This window comes from Mycteria americana, chromosome 1 (assembly GCF_035582795.1).
Source record: "Mycteria americana isolate JAX WOST 10 ecotype Jacksonville Zoo and Gardens chromosome 1, USCA_MyAme_1.0, whole genome shotgun sequence".
Classification (NCBI taxonomy): Eukaryota; Metazoa; Chordata; class Aves; order Ciconiiformes; family Ciconiidae; genus Mycteria; species Mycteria americana.
The window spans coordinates 215923242-215940190 of record NC_134365.1 but is presented as its reverse complement, the minus strand read 5'-3'; the positions used below and the strand labels follow the sequence as shown (position 1 = coordinate 215940190).

General features: G+C 45.4%; 2 protein-coding genes across 6 annotated transcripts; one reads left to right on the top strand and one right to left on the bottom strand.

The window, feature by feature from the left end:
• Positions 1-942: 942 nt before the first annotated feature.
• On the top strand, positions 943-10206 carry CREBZF (CREB/ATF bZIP transcription factor). Of its 2 annotated transcripts, XR_012773848.1 has the most exons (4): positions 943-1966; positions 2637-2714; positions 4070-4140; positions 10073-10206. XR_012773848.1 is itself a non-coding variant. In XM_075491179.1 (3 exons), the coding sequence occupies exons 1-2, from the start codon at positions 1047-1049 to the stop codon at positions 2683-2685; spliced, it is 969 nt and encodes a 322-aa protein (XP_075347294.1). In that variant the 5' UTR covers positions 943-1046; the 3' UTR covers positions 2686-2714; positions 4070-5133. The 2 variants fall into 2 exon arrangements, 1 of the variants encoding a protein (XP_075347294.1); XM_075491179.1 differs by lacking the exon at positions 10073-10206 and having other exon boundaries at positions 4070-5133.
• Positions 9164-16942, bottom strand: LOC142404405 (transmembrane protein 126A-like). Of its 4 annotated transcripts, none has more exons than XM_075491180.1 (6): positions 16830-16942; positions 16262-16462; positions 14127-14251; positions 10748-10941; positions 10088-10202; positions 9164-9428 (listed from the first exon to the last, which is right to left on the bottom strand). In XM_075491180.1, exons 3-6 carry the CDS (start codon positions 14240-14242, stop codon positions 9224-9226), a joined length of 630 nt encoding a protein of 209 aa, XP_075347295.1. In that variant the 5' UTR covers positions 14243-14251; positions 16262-16462; positions 16830-16942; the 3' UTR covers positions 9164-9223. The 4 variants fall into 4 exon arrangements, with proteins under 4 accessions (XP_075347295.1, XP_075347297.1, XP_075347296.1 ...); XM_075491182.1 differs by having other exon boundaries at positions 16262-16457; positions 16830-16851; XM_075491181.1 differs by lacking the exon at positions 16830-16942 and adding an exon at positions 16684-16823.
• Between the last annotated feature and the right edge of the window lie 7 nt (positions 16943-16949).

Here is a 16949-nt window from a genome sequence, read left to right as displayed (position 1 = left end):
TCTTCTGAACTTCACTGGACTCTCCTTGAACCCACACAAAGCCAGGTGAGAAGTATTGCTCCACTACCTGCTGCAAGACAAACTGCAATCTTTTGTTTTGATCCTGGCTCCTACAAGTGTCATTCCACACCTGTTTTATGGACCACATCCTCCTACTTTTCAACCATCTTTTTCCCCCTGACATGCCCACCCTGCATGCATGTTTAATTAATCTAAACGCAGGCATCTACAGTGTAAATGCCAACTGACCCAGGCTACAAACTAGGCCCGTGGTCTGAGAGGAAGGAACACAGTAGGACTTGAGTTGGCCACTCTGTTTTAATTAGTTGATATGCAGCGAGGAGTGCCCATTTCCCTCCGGTGACTGCAAGAGAGCCTAAAAACGGGTACCTAAATAGTCTAAATGTGGGCAGGGGACACCCACTCGCTGTGTGACAGAACAGCCCCAAACACCTCCGGCCCAGCCCCTGCCGCGGTCCGGCAGGAAAGCCCCCAAAACACTGCCGCCCCCAGGAGACATCCTCCTTTCCTCCCCTCCGCGGTGTCTGTGGGTGAGAGCCCCTCACACACCTCCCCCCATACACCTCCCCCCCCCACACACTCTCCTCATACACCCCCCCCTCACACACCCACACCCACTCCTCATACACCCCCCCTTCATACATCCCCCATACACTCCCCCTCACACACCCCCCTTCACACACCCACACCCACCCCTCATACACCCCCCCCGCACCCCCCCCTTCATACATCCCCCATACAGTCCTCCTCACAGCCACCCCTCACACACCCCTCCTCACACCCCCCCCCATACACCCCTCCTCACACACACCCCCCCCCATACACCCCTCCTCACCCCCTCCCTCCCCCTCCCTCACAGCCGTCGCCGCTTTCCCGCGCGCGGGCGCAGTCGCGAGGCGCCCCCCCCTCCGCGCAGCGTGCCGCTTCCCGACAGGCACCGCGGCGGGAGCGCCGGGCCGCAGCCTCGCGCCGCTCTCCTCAGGCTCCGTCCCGTCCCGCCGGGCCCCTCGCCCGCCGCCGCCGCCATGCGCCACAGCCTCACCCAGCTGCTGGCGGCCTCCTCCGGCGGAGCGAGCCCCTCGGGCGCCGTCTGGCCGCTAGCCGGCGCGGGGCAGGCCCCGAGAGGGCGGGATGGCGGCGGGGAAGGGGATCCGGGCCCCGCGCGGCCCAAACAACAGCAGCCGCCGCGGCGGGAGGCGGGCGCCTTGGAGCCGCGGCGGCAGGAGAAGGAACCGGAGGCGCCCGGTGGCCCGCTGGAGGTGTGGGAGCAAGAGGACTGGTTCCCGGGGCTGGAGCTGGGAGACCTGCTGGAGGCGGCCCGGCCGGACTGGGACCTGGACGCGGAGCTGAGCGGCTGCTTCTGTGGCGAACCGGAGCCGCTGCCCCCGCCGGGCCAGGGCCAGAGGCCGGCGGCGCCCGGGCGGAGGAACGGCGGGGCTGGGAGCCGGCTGAAGGCGGCGGCGGCGGCGCGGCTGAACCGGCTGAAGAAGAAGCAGTACGTGCTGGGGCTGGAGAGCCGCCTCCAGGGCCTGGCTGCTGAGAACCGGCAGCTGCGGGACCGCAACCGCGGCCTGAGCCGCCGCCTGCGAGAGCTGGAGCGGGAGAGCAGCTACCTGCGGGCCGTGCTGGCTAACCAGAGCGCTCTAGGGCAGCTCTTGAGCCGCTTAGCCGGGATCCGCGCCGGCGGGCTGCAGCTCAGCACCAGCCTCTTCAGGGACACGGGCAGCCCCCGCCGCCATCACCACCACCTCCAGCCCGCCGGCGAGAGCAGCGACCACGACTACGCCCTCCCCAGCTCCCGGCCTCCCAGCCTGGAGGAGGCGGCGGTGGTGACGGAGGAGGAGTGGGCGGCCCCCGGCGGGATCTGCCTCCACGTGGACCGGGATCAGGTGTCGGTGGAGTTCTGCTCCATCTGTGCTCGGCGAGCGGCGGCCTCCTTCAAAATGTAGGGTCAAGTACCTGCTGCAAGTACTCGTGGGGTTCTCGCCCCTAGGGGCCTCGCGTCGTGGCGGAGGAAGCAGGCGATGGTGCGGAGGAAAAGAATAAATACAGTGGTGATGGGGTGGTATTGGGGAGATGCAGAGGAGGGGAACCTGGCACTTAAGTGGCCAGGGTAACAAAAAAAAAAAAAAAAAATCTCTTGAACGGCACATTGGGAGCCAGATGGTGGCCTTGGTTAAAGGTCGTGTAAATCTGGCGTGTGGACGGTAGTGGTCTGAGCCTGTTTGGCGTAAGAGTCGTGCAGAGCTGTGTACAGCAGTGCGATAATTATCGTGCAAACTGACACGCGTGTATATGCACAGAGGTGCCACCAGAGCCCGTTTGCAGCACTTGGGTGAAAAGATCATGCCGACCTGACGCATGAAGGTGTGCTCGGTTCCACTTCGCAGTTGCCAGTAAAGATAACACTGACTACCCGGTCTTGAGTCAGATAATGTCTAGCCTGCTTATCCTGAGGAGCTGAAAATGCTTGCTTAGAAAACCAAACCAAAAACTTCATTAAGACATCGTCACTGGACAGACTTAAGAAAATAGTAATGATCGGCAAAAGAAAGCATGCATATAAAATTGTACTGCATCTCAGTTATACATTACTATTAAAACCTCTCTGACAGTTTCTCTTTTAGGTGCTTGCCCTGCCAGGCTCCGTTGTGTAGGGGTTAAAGAACAGTCGTTTTCCACCTCGCAACCTGGTAAGGATCAATATATTCCCATAATGCGGTATCAGACAGCTTGCTTTGCTTATGCCAGTCTCTTGTAATGACTGGTTCAGGAAATGATTTCTCTGGTCCTTGGCCTACTCTGCCAAAATGTTTCTAGCTCTGGATGATAACTAATAGTGAAAATTACAATCACGTCATTCGAATTAGCCGTTTTCCTCTTTTCCTTTTTTAAATGAATATGCACATAGTAGCCAATACATGAGCTACGTTTTGAATTAGAAAATAAATGCTTATGCCATTTGAAATGGGGGGCATTATCTATTAACCTAAGTATCTGATGAGCTGAAAAGGGAAAATGCGCTAATAAGTGGGATGTGACATTCACAGCCTTTTATCATAGGGGACTGTCCCAAAAGTGTAAGTAAATTGCTTTTTAATGGAAAAAAAAAAAAGAATTTGTGACCTGTGGGTTTAAAATACTGTCTAGTGTTAGGGATGCACGGTACCTTTAAAAAGTCCTTCTCTAGCTTGCTCTAATTCATGATGCGGAGTTTTGCCTGATTAAACAGAGCCTGAACACTGGTTATATCTGTACAGTGGAATCCTAATGTAGAGGAGTCACTTGTTTGCATGGACCTCTAACGAGAATTGCGGTTTGAAGAATGCAGTGCATCGAAGTAACTCGTTACTTTAGCTTCCCCTAAGTAAATCTCTGTGCCCTGAAATTCCTATGTTACTTCAAAGTCGCTTTACACTTTAAAGATATTGCATGTATATGCATGTGCTTAATTTTACTGTAGAGTTCTTAATTTAGCCTCTTACAGTATCCAGAAATCTATAACTTTATATAATTAAGCACAGTTTGGACATGAGCAAATATGTATCTTGAGGCTAACGATTTGAAAAATGCTCCATAATTAACTGAGATAGGAGGAAAAATAGTTTGGCAAACAGTAGCGTGTGTTTTCTTGTACTAGTCAGTGTTTCTCCCTATCACAAAAGATGAGTGGGTTGTTTTTTCAGTTGTATTATAATGTTTAGGGTGTTTATATGTATGTCAGTTGGGGGAAGAAGGATTGTGAAAATGATAATATGTAAAGTGAGGTTTCACAAAGAATAGACATTCCTAAACCAGTTTTGTTTATTAACTTCCTTAAAAAAAGATTCTATTTAGTGTTTCTGAAGTCTTGGTTCTTAAAGCCTTAAATTTTGTGTTTAAGGCTAAGTAGAAGGTGAAAGCGTTTTCTCCCAGTCATTTGCTTTATTGGTGCTAGACCCTGTCAAGTGTTCGTCAATATAAAAGGAGTTTGATTTTTCTTTGTGAAACATCACTGTGTGATAAAGTATATGTGTATTTAGCATCCTTGTTTTTCTTTATGCTAAAGTGGATTCAGCTGTGTTGGGGCAGAAGAGACGGGACCAGCTGCTGGCCACATTTCCTGCTTTATTTTAAAAGGTAGTATAAGAAATGAGAATAAAGAGGTAACAGGGCTTTCACTGTCTTTGGTTAAAAAAAAAAAAGGTTGAATGCTGGGATCATTTACTGTCATCCAAGATGTTTTTTAAAAAGACAATGTCCTATCAAACAGGTTTTACTCCAGTGTATGCAGAATTCCATCTGTTCAGGGTATATTGCCAGCACAAAAGAGACTTAGCGGGATACGTGTTCCCTTACACCTCTGCGGTGGCATCAACAGGACTGTTCAGAGTTTCAGTCTTAAATTGTGTAACCCTGCTGTAATTGATGGGTTATACCAGTGCCACAGGAGTCAGAGATAACCATCAAGACCCGTACTGACTGATACGCAAAATGGAAATAATTGAGTTAGAGTCAACCTAGGCTCAGCCTGCCTAGCTCAGACTTCACGAACATGCTTTATTCTGAAGTTTAACGTGCTTGATGAAAAGAGAAACACTAATGTAGCAAGTATGGGATGTTACAGTGGCATTTTTACAGTTACTTCAGTGCAGAAGTGTTTTTTAAGTTAACTGAAATATGCATTCTTTCTTTTTGCATCACTGCTAAATGGTAGAGGGCAGGGACTTAGTTCTGGTCTCTGTTGTGAACCTGCACATCACTCTAGTCATGAAACTACCTGTGAGCTGTGTCTGAGAGTAGCTGATTTTCTGACATGCAAAATGATGTTTACCAGTACAAGAACAAGGTCAAGTCCCAAGGAAGTAAGTGGCTGCAGGCATTTCTAGTGCCTACTGAATCATATTTAAACCAAATAGAGGGGAGGAAGTTATTTGAAATTCTAACCGACTGTACTATCTGTATGGTGTATTATTAATGTAGCTTTTTGAAGTGGAAGCCTTGAAATTACATAACTTAATACTTGAAAATATATTGTAAATGTTTCTTTGTAATTATGTGCCATCCAGATAAGAATATGATATCATAATAAAAGCAGACTTGTTGATCTTTCAGTTTATGGGCTCAAATGTTTTTTCATCTTTTCCTTCTCATTCACGCCTTGCTTTGAGTGGTTCATTCCACAAAATGGGAAAACGGAAAGGGAAGATGCTGTTGCTGCTATCTGTGTGGGTTCATCTGTTGGAAAACGAGAGAAAATGGAGCAGGGTATCCAGGAGAAATGTTGTTCCTCATGTCTTTCAAGTTCAATTTGTGGTGAGGACAAAACAAAGGCTTTATTCCTTGAACTGAAGATACAGTTGTAGTCCTTGTATTTTACAGTTGTTTTTCTTTCTTAATATTTTATTAACGTGGCTATGTTTGATCAATAAACCATGGAGGAGCAGAATACTTACAGAAATACTTCCGTGGTCTCTTGGCAGCTTCCTGCTTTCTGTCCCATTTTTAGGTTCTGAAGTTTGATGACTAGTTAATAATACGCTCTTAAACCATAATCTTTCATCAGGTTATTTCCACGCTAAACACTGGAGCAACTGTAACAAAAAGTTTGAGGGTGCTGAAAGGACAGAACATTTTTAAAGCTCCAGAATGAGCCATGCACTGTACTCTTGATTTCTCTTAATGTTAAACGCTTTATTTGAGAGAGCAGTTTAATATAGCATGCTGGCTTTCTAGCATCCAGGCATTCTAGTGAAAGTAGTCTGCAGCTTGAGAAACAGGAATGTTTCACAAAAAACATTGCTTACAAATTTAATAGCATACTGGCATGCTCTGCCTTTTTGGCCTCCAGTTGTAGAAAACATCCTCTTCAGCACTGAAATTTGTGTTTGTTAAACTGGATGTACCACAGAACCGAGTGCCATCAGTGTTACACTGCGTGGCTATGCTACCTTCATTTTCTAGGATTTCTCCACCCCACAGCCACTTGAAGACTATTTAGCATTTAAATAAGAAACAGTTTCATGCTCAGTTCTCTGTTAGTCCTTTACAGTTTGATTGCGGTGCTGTAACTCTAAGTAGCATTCAAAATTAACTTCTCTCTCTTTCCTCTGAAGAGCTTAGCAGCATCTGGGAGGAAAAAAGAAACCGGTGTTTCTTTAATCTCTAGCTGCCTGGAGAGATGATATCAAAGTAAATGTGGGGAACCACATTCCAGCACTTGGCTTCTCTTGGTACTTCCAGATGATCGGATTTCTCATGCCACTTGTCAAAACTGTAATCAGTTTTCCCTGTGAAACACAGAGATCTTTTGCAAAACACGAAGGCCTTTTGTAAATCTACCAATTTTTAAAAACTTACGTTCTCTTGTAGTTAAAGAGGTTTTCTGCTAGAATCAGCAATGCTCCCTTTATAGGGTTGTATTTGCTATTGCTAGGCTGTAAATGTCTCAGGGATACATTAGGAGTTGTTCAGATGGGCTCTGGGTTCAAAGAACACCCTGTGTAAAACTGCACATTGACAGTAGCCGATTCTATGGTTTTTCACCCGGTTTCAGTGGGATATGCAGATTTGGAGAAATAATTCTGCCTTTGCTCGTTAGCAGGAGGATGCCAGGAGCTGGACTAGGGGGGGTACAGGGGAGAGGAGGGTATCACTTGCAGGGGGCTGCAGAAGAGGTTGTCATGTTGAGACTCAGCATCAACATGGTACATATAAAAGATAAAATTAGTGCTGTTTTAGTATTTCTGATTCTTATCTCTAGGCAGTCTCTTGGCATTCTTTTGGCAGTAGTTCAGCCTTGGAGTAGTGAAAAGTCCATCAATACAGGTTCTATATTAGACACGTGCATTCTTCTAAGAGCACAACAAAAGCTGTTGCTGTGGTACCTTGCCTGTGACTGGCTAGTGTCTACTAAAAGGGTAGAAGAAAGGATACAATTCAAACCTGTTCTGGCTCAGGTTTTCAAACAAGGAGGCAGTGCTGGCAAGGAGTCTGGTACGGTTGGTAGGAGGCCAAGATCTGGTAAAAGCTCATCCTTTGACTTCTGGGGTTGTTGTTGGTACGTTGTACCCCACGTACAAAACAGAGTGTTTCCGGATTTCCGTGAGGGCACTCCTTCACCCGCACGTGTGCTAGAACTTACTGATGGTATCCTGGTGTCCTGCTGAATTTTGAAAGAGTTTCAGTCTTTATTCTTTAACTTACTTTTGAGAACTTTTTTTTTCCCCGGTTGTTTAAGGAGAAGTACACAGAGTACAACTGAAAAGTTGCCTTTTTTATAAACACAGCACCTTTCTTTCTGAAGGAGTACGTAGCTGGCCTTTGACATGGCCAATGCCAAACACTTAAAATACATATTTGCAATTTGTGTATTCATCAGTTACACTGGAAACAAATATTGGTCTTTGCAACTTACTAAAAAAAAAAATTGAAGAATGTGATTTTTTTTTTCTTGTTACATACAATCTTCACCTTTCACCCTAAGAAATGAACATCTAAAAAAACGGGGTTTGTCCAAGTCAGATCATTAAATATCAGAGCATGGATTTTGATTACTCCAAGAAAAATTATCACTTGAATTGATACCTAAATGAAAATACTACATGGAATGGAAGATAGTTTTGAGTCTCATGCTTTAAAAAAACGCTAGGATCTGTTAACAATATCTTAACTATAGCTTGTTAAGCACTCAAACAACAATCACTGAGCCATTCATTTTTGTTCTTAAAGATACTATTGCAAAGTAAGAGCTTTATGTTCTGTTTTTGTTATTACAGGCAAGCGGTTCTGTTGGTTGAAGTCTGATGACTTTGGGAGATAGATACCCTAATTCATAGTCTTGTAACAGACTTGCTCTGTGTGAGACTCTCTAAAGTGGGGGTGATTAAGGTAGGGCCAAGATGGCTGTTTAGATGCAGGCCAGTACTGGAACACCGCATGATACAGCAATACTTTGAATTAAGGAAAACTAAACTAACTTGATGTAATAACCGTTGCAGAGGCAGTCTGTCTTTGCTGCTTCCCTGTACAAATCAGGCCGCTACTCCTGGTTAGAGAGAAATAGAATGCATGATTTTCCTGCTTAACAAAAGATCTGTTTGTTAGGAAAAAGTAGATAAACATGATGAAACTCCTTTAATATGTTTTTCATCAGTGCTAGAGCATAAATTTTAAACCAATTCAATTAAAGGTCTCAATGCTGAATTCTTAATTCTCATTAATAAATATTTCCATGTGCATCTCTTGGGGATACCTGAATTTTATTAAATGGAGATGGTTGCTGACCAGTAATCATACGAGTTTTACAGTTAAGACCATACATCCGATTGAGATGATTGCTTCGGTAGAAAAATGCCTGATTTAGTTCTCAAACTGCAGAATACACTAAAAGATACCTCATGCAGTAGGAGAATTAGCAATTTATATTGCTCTAGAACGTACAGGCTCCAATGCGAAGCCAAGCCTGACACTTAAGTGAATGACTCTGGACCACTAATCTTAGAACTAGAGGTAGCTGAGATATCACAGTAACAGCACCAGCCACTTGAGGCCTCTCAACACGGTTCCTTGCTTCAGGAAAAGACTAATTTCAAGGCAAACGGGTTGCAAGGACAAAGTTTGTTCCGACTAGGCTTTTTTTCGGTCACTTGGTAGAGATGCTAGGAAGTCTGACACGAGTATCACTCCTGCTTGTTCTGTGATAATAGTGTTCTCTACAGTGTATAGAGTGACCCTTGTAACAGCCTGAACGGGGTAATCTCGTGACAGAAATTCTGTGCTAGCAGAATGGAGGGAAGTTCAGGGAGAAAAATACTCAACATTTTGAGGAATCTCTAGAAAAACCTTGCCTTGACCCCCCTGCCCTTTTTTTAAAATCACTCTGGTTTGCATTATGAAGAACCCCCCCCCTTTTTCAATAAGACTCCTTTGTACAGCTTCTAAAAGATGTAGCATCACCTTAGAGCCAAACACCAAGCAGGCAATATAAATGCTTTTTTCCCCCATTTCCAAAGAAAAAACACCTGTCCTTATAACACTGTTATTCAGGTATATACATTAAGCTGGACATAACAAAAACCTTAACTTGCATTTAAGTTCAGAATGGAAAAGAATGCCAGTGCAGAGTCTTAACTTTGTTTTTCTATTAAAAAAAGACAGCAGGCAACTTCTTTCTTTGTTTATTGTGGTTACTTATCCAAGGCAACTGAAAAGCTGCTTAACTTCATTCTTGTAACTCTTCAGGATCCCTGCTAGTGTTCATCTGCTGCAGTATTTTGACATATATTCCATGATGTTTAGTGGCAAGATATAATCCAGTCAGAACCTGTACAAGGACACCCAAACTCATCTTTCTAACGACAGGCTGAGCAGTTGTGAGCCAGTAGCGTAATAGATTTTCTTTCCCTGGCAAGGGAGATGAAGAGTACCTAAACAACATAAACAGTGGTAGAAACTTACTTTTTTTTTTTTCATCCAATTTTAAGCATCAAGATTTAACATTAAAGTCATTAAAAATATTTAGGTAGATATTCATTCTCTCCTTCCTCTCCTAAGTTAAATTCACCTGGTGGTACTGGGTACTGAGCTCACTCTCTGGATAAATGCTAGAACACATCCTGACCACGTACTGATGTCTCGCCAAGTCCCACCATCCCCTCACTGTGCTCCGACCCAATCCACAGAATCACACCTGCCAGGGAGTTCGGCTGCTGGGCACTGCCCAGGATCGGTAAGGTCTCTTGGCCGTCCAGCCAAACAGCACCAAGCAGCAATCTTCACTGCTTGGCAGGCCGACAGCCGCAATTCCACAAACCTAGGCATGTCATGGGTAGCTTGTAAGGTTCCACCTAAAGACAACTGCTTTACAGTGTATCAGTTTGCAGATCTTGTTTCACTTTGGAGGCTTGCTGTAGCTCTTACTAACTTTGCCTTGTAATTAGATGACCTTAATGTAAACCCCCTTCCGTGTACTAAAAGCCTCTAAGAAGATAGGTGTGCACAGACTAAAAATCCACAGAATTTAAAGCGAGAACGGAAGATTTGGCCAACAAATACATTTCACTCGTTGCAGGTTAATAAGACGTACCTGGCTGCAAGGCTTGCGTTCATGGGGAGAGCCAGCAAAACAGGATAGAGACCACCTACAACAGCCCCTATCAATCCTCCTCTGACCACAGCGCAGACCTCACAGTTTAGCTCACCTAGGTGACAAACAGAATTTCACTGTCAATATCCTCATAGCTCCACCACAGCAATTTATAAGCTGCATGCAACACCATAGAAACGGGCGCTTGACAGAAACGGCCAAGCTGTACAGGGTGCAAGAAATTTTGAAAGAAGGACTCTTCCTTTTGCAAAAAAATCACTCTCGTTCCAACCCATGAAGAATTTATCACTCTAAAGTTGACTTTCAAATGAAATCATACAGATGGGGGAAACTCCACTGCTTTGTTGCAGTCACTTGACTTTGAGTGAAAAAATGCTAAAAATCAGTGACGCGTAACAGAAATTCTTTTATAAACATATATAAACAAACATACATATGTCCTTTCCCGCTCAACTTCAAGAACTCACTGCTGCCCAATGCGTTAGATAACCTGTTTGTCAAACCCTGCTTTACAAACAGGTTTTTCAAGACCACAACAGTTCAAGACCACCGTTCTGCAGAGAGGAAAAGCTCCTCTAGTGTTACATTGTGTACAGAAAGCAAAGCCCTTTGGAAAACAAGGAATAATGAGGTTGTTACCTGAAAATAAAGGCTCACGCACAAAAACTTCATAAACCGCTGCTGTTGAAAGAAATGGAATAACAGCCATGGGCAAAGCAGACACCAAGGAAGCCCTTCTGACGTGTAGGATGTTCCTGAAGAAGTTATTTGCCGCTAAGCCGCATAAGCTTGCATTTGCTGCAAGGAAGTATGATCCGTGATTACAAAGGTTCCTGTGAAAGAAGGGAAGTCGCTTCAGCAATTGAGAACTGTAAAAAAAGGTTGGTTTACTCAGTGCTACAATTCACTTCTGAATATCCTACAATAAGAGACAAGAGATGTAAATCTCTCGCTGGTGCAAAATGGAGAGTAACTACTTTCAAAAGCAACCAATACAGCACCCTTTGCTGTATGCCTGAGTTTACACATACCTCAAGAATGAAGTGAAAGAAAGGCTGAGAAGCCTTTTCTACAATTTATTTTAAATTATGGCTAACGGAAACTTTGTGAAATTTGCTCTCCTAATCAGCATGTTTCTAAGGAGAATGTTTTCTCAAAAGAAATTTAAATATATATATATAAATCACAGCTAGCTCCCGTAATCAGCCTTGTTTCTAGCCTGCTTACCCAAAAGTACGGATTTAGTTTCAACATAAGAGCTAACAGAACAGACCAGGTGGGACAAGTATGCCAACTGAGATCTCACAATAGCGATCTCAGCAGCTGCTGGCAGATCACATGGAGCAATTCTGTAGGCTGAAGGGCTGTAAACCTTCCTTGTGCACGTGGAACACGTGAATTTAAGGTCCTACCTTGCTAGGAGGTTATGCTAGTTAAAGGTTACATACTGGGTTACAGAACTGGAGCTTCTATTTTTCCCTTGGTAACAGAGGGACTGGATTCTGTTATCTACCATGTTTTTAACATACAGTTTAGAGCAGCTACTCCTGTTGCAATCTGTAATATGGTGAACGCAGAAGAGAACAAAGTCTGGTCAGAGATAGTCAGCATTTAATCTCTTGACAAACAGTTCCCATCTGAGTACATTCCATCACAGAAGGTAATGCAAGAGAGGGAATGGGAATGCGTGCCAGTTTTACAAGCCTGATGAGCAGTTTGGGATTTATTTCATTTGACTCACAGAAGGAAGCTGTGCATTATCGTTAACATTATACCTGGCACAGTCAGTTGATTAGTGGAAACAACTCTTTCGCTTTAAGTTTCTACAAATCTAAAATTCCCAGAATGACAACTATTGCCAGGCAAAGCAATTAACTGGAAGGCACTCCGATTCTGAGGCTGTGCCAATATTATTATGTTAAAAGTGTGTTTTAAAAATGCATCATAATTGGATTTATTGCTAAAGCCCCAAAGAAAATAAAATGCTTAACTGGTCACAAAATTTATGCTAGGCCAAATGTCATATTTGCAAAATTATAAAACGTGACAACCTCTAAACCATTTAGCAATTAAAATACATGATTTTTAAAAATCCAACTACTTAAAATTCTTCTACAATTTAATGCTTAGAGTAACACTAAGCACTGACAAATCACACAAAAAAAAAAGACTTCCGAGATGTAGGTGCTAATCTTGCAAAACCTAAAACATTAAAAACCTCTGACATCAACGACACCAACTATTTCTCATTTTGAACAGGAAAATACTTTCATTCTTGGTACACACCAGATTTTCAAACATGAAAATAAGCTACTAACAATTCAATTCTGATGCTATATAGCAAAAGAACTTTACTGGTCAGATATCTCTCTTGCCCTTATTTAGGAGCAATGTTTCTTTTTTTTGTTGTTGTTGGGTTTTTTGTTTGGTTTTTGTTTATTTGTTGTTTTTTTTTTTTTTAAAGAAACTTGCTTTTCAAATCACTACTCCCCCAATACTGGATGTCATTCACACAATGCCCCCAGAGTACAGTTTCTGCAAACCAGCTATTTCATTCTGTTGGTATGTTTACAATCATAGGCAGTGAAACGCATGCGCGCGTACACATAAATGTAGAGGACCGAGGTTAAAATTTAGCAGCGTATTTTAAGAATCCAAAATAGAGCAAATTAACATACCCAGGACTAGCAGAATCTACACAGGCTTACTGATGTACAGCACTGCTACACTGCACAAAAGGAAAGAAAGGGAGGACGGAAGGGTTGGGGTTTGGGTTTTTGTGGGGGTTTTTTGTTTGTTTGTTTGGGTTTTTTGTTTGTTTATTTTAAATACTAGCTCCCTAGTGTTAAAAACAAGAGCTTTGGTGAACAGGAACTCTCTCAGCCTGACTGTAGCATGCTTCCTCTCCCTTTCCAGCCATTAGTGACCTCCCCTCTGGATATACAAACTTTAAGTCCTGCCAGGGCAGTTTCAAATAAAGGCGCACGCCCATGGCGGCTATTTCTTTCCAAGGCCCAGCAGTCCCTAAGTACCACAGTTTCTATCAAGACGTTACCACACCACCACTGAGGTATCTGCCTCCCCCTCCCCCTTAGCTCCCCAGCTCTTCTGGGGAAGGAGAAGTGTTGTAAGTTGAATGTGAGGGCAGCAGATCCTACACAAAGCTGCACCACTAACTGTAATGGGAGGGATAAAGCCTTGGTCGTGGTCTCTCTCACCTGCGTGGGGAGGCCCTGTGTTACTACCGGTGGTTTGTTTTGCCAGGAATTTAGTCCCATTAAAAAAAAAAAAAAATAAAAGAAGCTTCCAATTACTCTTATTTACACAGAATTTATCCAAGATGATACACACATGCAAACGGCTCTTTACAGAACCGTCTCAGGTTCGGTAAGGTTTTGCAGTGAAATGCAGTATCACAAAACACAAAAAGGTTGTTTGCGAGGCCCAGAAGGCATTTAGCCGGTTTCGTGTTGCACAGAACCCTGCTGGCGAGCCTGCATGACACTGGCTGACTCGTCCACCACCACCTGGATACCTCAGTCTCGCCTTCCTGAAACCAGGAGCAGTGCAGAATGAAATGCAGGAACTAGCAGGTTGAGGCTCACTCAGTTCTGGCCCCAGGCCAGCCCTGCGGGACACAAGATGACTCCTGCAGAACCACAAAGGTATCTGCCTTATGCTCTCCAACATTTCCGTTTCCTAGAAAATTTATTAGCTCTAGCACAGGACTGTGTGAATGCTGAGAGCCAGTCAGGGCTGATCAGCCATCCCAGAACCTTAAGCATTGGGGAGCACGTGCCAGAAACCAGCTGAGCAGGACCAGAGATACCAGTGAACTAACCATATTCAAAAAACACAAAACGAGTTTTCTGTTCTGGACAATAATAAGCATCTTCACAATTAAATATTTTTGTAACTGCAAGGAAGATTTGCAATACAAGAGTAAGGGAAAAGAAAAGCCTCCAAAAGACTTGAAATGTTTGATGCACTTATCTTCATTTATTTTACCAGCACTTACTGATCTGCTTTAGGAAGCTCATTGAATATCTTTTGTATGACTTCCATCCGCTTAAATCTTTCCAAATATAGTCTTTGCTGCGGAGAATCTAGTTCAAGAAACTCTCTTCCTGTCATCTTGAAGTCCTGGATCGTAAGGAACAAACAAACAAGTGTAATCAAAGTTACACAGCCCCAGTACGTCTCAAATAAACTTTTAGACTCTTTTGGCACTACGCAATCACAAATGCATTTCCTGTTTTTCGTGGCAGAGTTTTCAGATGCAAAGGGCACAATCCAGCTACAGAAATCTATGAGATTTATGACTACATGAACCCTATCAAACTGCTTTCTTTAGTGATGTTGCAGCTGTGGTTTGGCAGTTGCTCTAAGCCAACTTAAGTACTCGATGTGATGAAAATGGACCGTCTCACCCTTCAGATGCTCCTGCCCTCCAACCCTAGCACCTCCAACCCTGAGGCCATACAGCAGCTTGGATTAGGAAACACACAGATGAAAACTACTCAGAGGAACAACGGGCAGTGTACTTGTTTCTTCCAGCCGTATCACCTTCTAATACAATGATCCCTAATGCCAGCAGCACAAAGGAAGACACTAATGGGACAACGGATTTTGGCAATACTCCAGGTTTAAATTGACTTAACTGTCAAATAGGACCATAAGGAAAAAACCCCAAATAAATCCATACTTTGTAATCATGAAGATATCTACTCTGCTTTCATATTCCACACCTAAGGACGCTTTTTATGGGTACTCTTAGCCAGAGACACATATCAAGTCAGAAAGTGTGCAGCTGTTTACATGGCAAGGTTTTGCCTAGCAGTGGGGATACAGGGGTGGCTTCTGTGAGAAGCTGCTAGAAGCTTCCCCCATGTCTGATAGAGCCAATACCAGCCAGCTCCAAGATGGACCTGCCACTGGCCAAGGCTGAGCTCATCAGCAACGTTGGTAGCTCTGCTGTGATGACATATTTAAGAAGGGGGAAAAACTGCTGTGCAACAGCAGCTGGGAGAGGAGTGAGAATACGTGAGAGAAACAACTCTGCAGACACCATGGTCAGTGAAGAAGGAGGGGGAGGAGGTGCTCTAAGTGCCGAAGCAGAGATTCCCATGTAGCCCGTGGTGAAGCCCATGGCGAGGCAGGCTGTCTCCCTGCAGCCCATGGAGGTTAACGGTGGAGCAGATCTCCACCTGCAGCCCGTGGAAGACCCCATGCCAGAGCAGGTGGATGCGCCCAAAGGAGGCTGTGACCCCATGGGAAGCCCACGCTGGAGCAGGCTCCTGGCAGGACCTGTGGACCCATGGAGAGAGGAGCCCACGCTGGAGTGGGTTTGCTGCAGGACTTGTGACCCCATGGGGGACCCACGCTGGAGCAGTCTGTTCCTGAAGGACTGCAGCCTGTGGAAGGGACCCATGCTGGAGCAGTTCATGAAAAACTGCAGCCCGTGGGAAGGACTCATGTTCGAGAAGTTCATGCAGGACTGTCTCCCGTGGGAGGGACCCCATGCTGGATCAGGGGAAGAGTGTGAGGAGTCCTCCCCTGAGGAGGAAGGAGCAGCAGAAACAACATGCGATAAACTGACCGCAACCCCCATTCCCCGTCCCCCTGCGCTGCTGGAGGGAGAGGAGGTGGAGAAAATCGGGAGTCAAGTTGAGCCTGGGAAAAAGGGAGGGGTGGGGGGAACGTGTTTTAAGATTTGGTTTTATTTCTCATTACCCTACTCTGATTTGATTGGCAATAAATTAAATTAATTTCCCCAAAGTCTAGTCTGTTTTGTCTGTAATGGTAATTGGCAAGTGATCTCCCTGTCCTTATCCTGACCCATGAGCTTTTCATCATATCTTCTCCCCGTGTCCTGTTGAGGCAGAGGGAGTGAGAGAGTGGCTTGGCGGGCACCTGGCAGCCAGCCAAGGTCAACCCACCGCAACAGCTTTCGATTAAACCTGGTATTTAGTGATTCAAATGCTTTTGTTAGATGTTTTTCACAGAATCGTATAGGTTGGAAAAGACCTTTAAGATCATCGAGTCCAACCATAAACCTAACGCTAGCAAGACCACCACTACACCATGTCCCTAAGAGGAAAGTTCTTCCCCCAGAGCAAAGTTTCCCAGATTTACTTTGCTAGTCATACTTACCTTAAGTTCCTTTTACAATTTGAAGCCTGTGTCCTGCAGCCTATCTCTAGGACTGTACTTGCTGCAGCTCAGCCTTGGCGGGATGCAGGAGCGGAGTAAGCAGGGACACGCAGCAGGACCTCACCCGGGATCAGCGGGGCTGGTGCCAGCCTTGAGGTCTCTCGCTTCTGCCCCGTCTAGGGGAAGGTCTCCAAACCTGTTCTTTAGGTAAACCACGGACATTACGTCATGGAGCTGTAATTACCCATAACGTATGTACGACCCTCCCTTGCACACCGCTGTAAGGCAGCCGGAGGTCCCCAAGACCCCCGGGGCCCAGTTCAGGGAAGAGGCCCTCACACCGGGAGGCTGCGGCTCACCCCCCACCCTCCCCGGGTTTTAAACCCCACCGAAAGCCGTCAGCAGCCGCTAGCGACCGTTACCTAACGCCGTGAACCCCCTCGGCGCTGCCCCCGCACCGCATTCACCCTCACGGCCTTCCCGCCAGGGCCGGGCTCCGACCTGCACGACCTTGAGCCGTGCCCGCCAGACACGACCCCGCCGGCAGCCCTCCCGCTCCCGCCCTTACCGAGCCGCTCCCGCCGAGAAGGCTCACCGCCTACAACATGGCTCCTCCCACCTCCCGTCCCCCTTGTGGGCGCCGCCATCTTGCCCGCTCACATGACCCACGGCTTCAGAGGACACCTTT

Bases quoted from the DNA above. Each gene is read 5' to 3' on its own strand.
- LOC142404405 (XM_075491180.1), bottom strand. From the start codon at position 14,242: ATGACAGGAAGAGAGTTTCTTGAACTAGATTCTCCGCAGCAAAGACTA. The intron at 10,942-14,126 runs GTAAGTGCTGGT...CTTCTTTCACAG, and splicing joins GAGCTTCCTAAAGCAGATCA to GAACCTTTGTAATCACGGAT. The intron at 10,203-10,747 runs GTAACAACCTCA...TTTGTCACCTAG, and splicing joins GCGTGAGCCTTTATTTTCAG to GTGAGCTAAACTGTGAGGTC.
- CREBZF (XM_075491179.1), top strand. From the start codon at position 1,047: ATGCGCCACAGCCTCACCCAGCTGCTGGCGGCCTCCTCCGGCGGAGCG. The intron at 1,967-2,636 runs GTAGGGTCAAGT...CCTCTCTGACAG, and splicing joins GCGGCGGCCTCCTTCAAAAT to TTTCTCTTTTAGGTGCTTGC.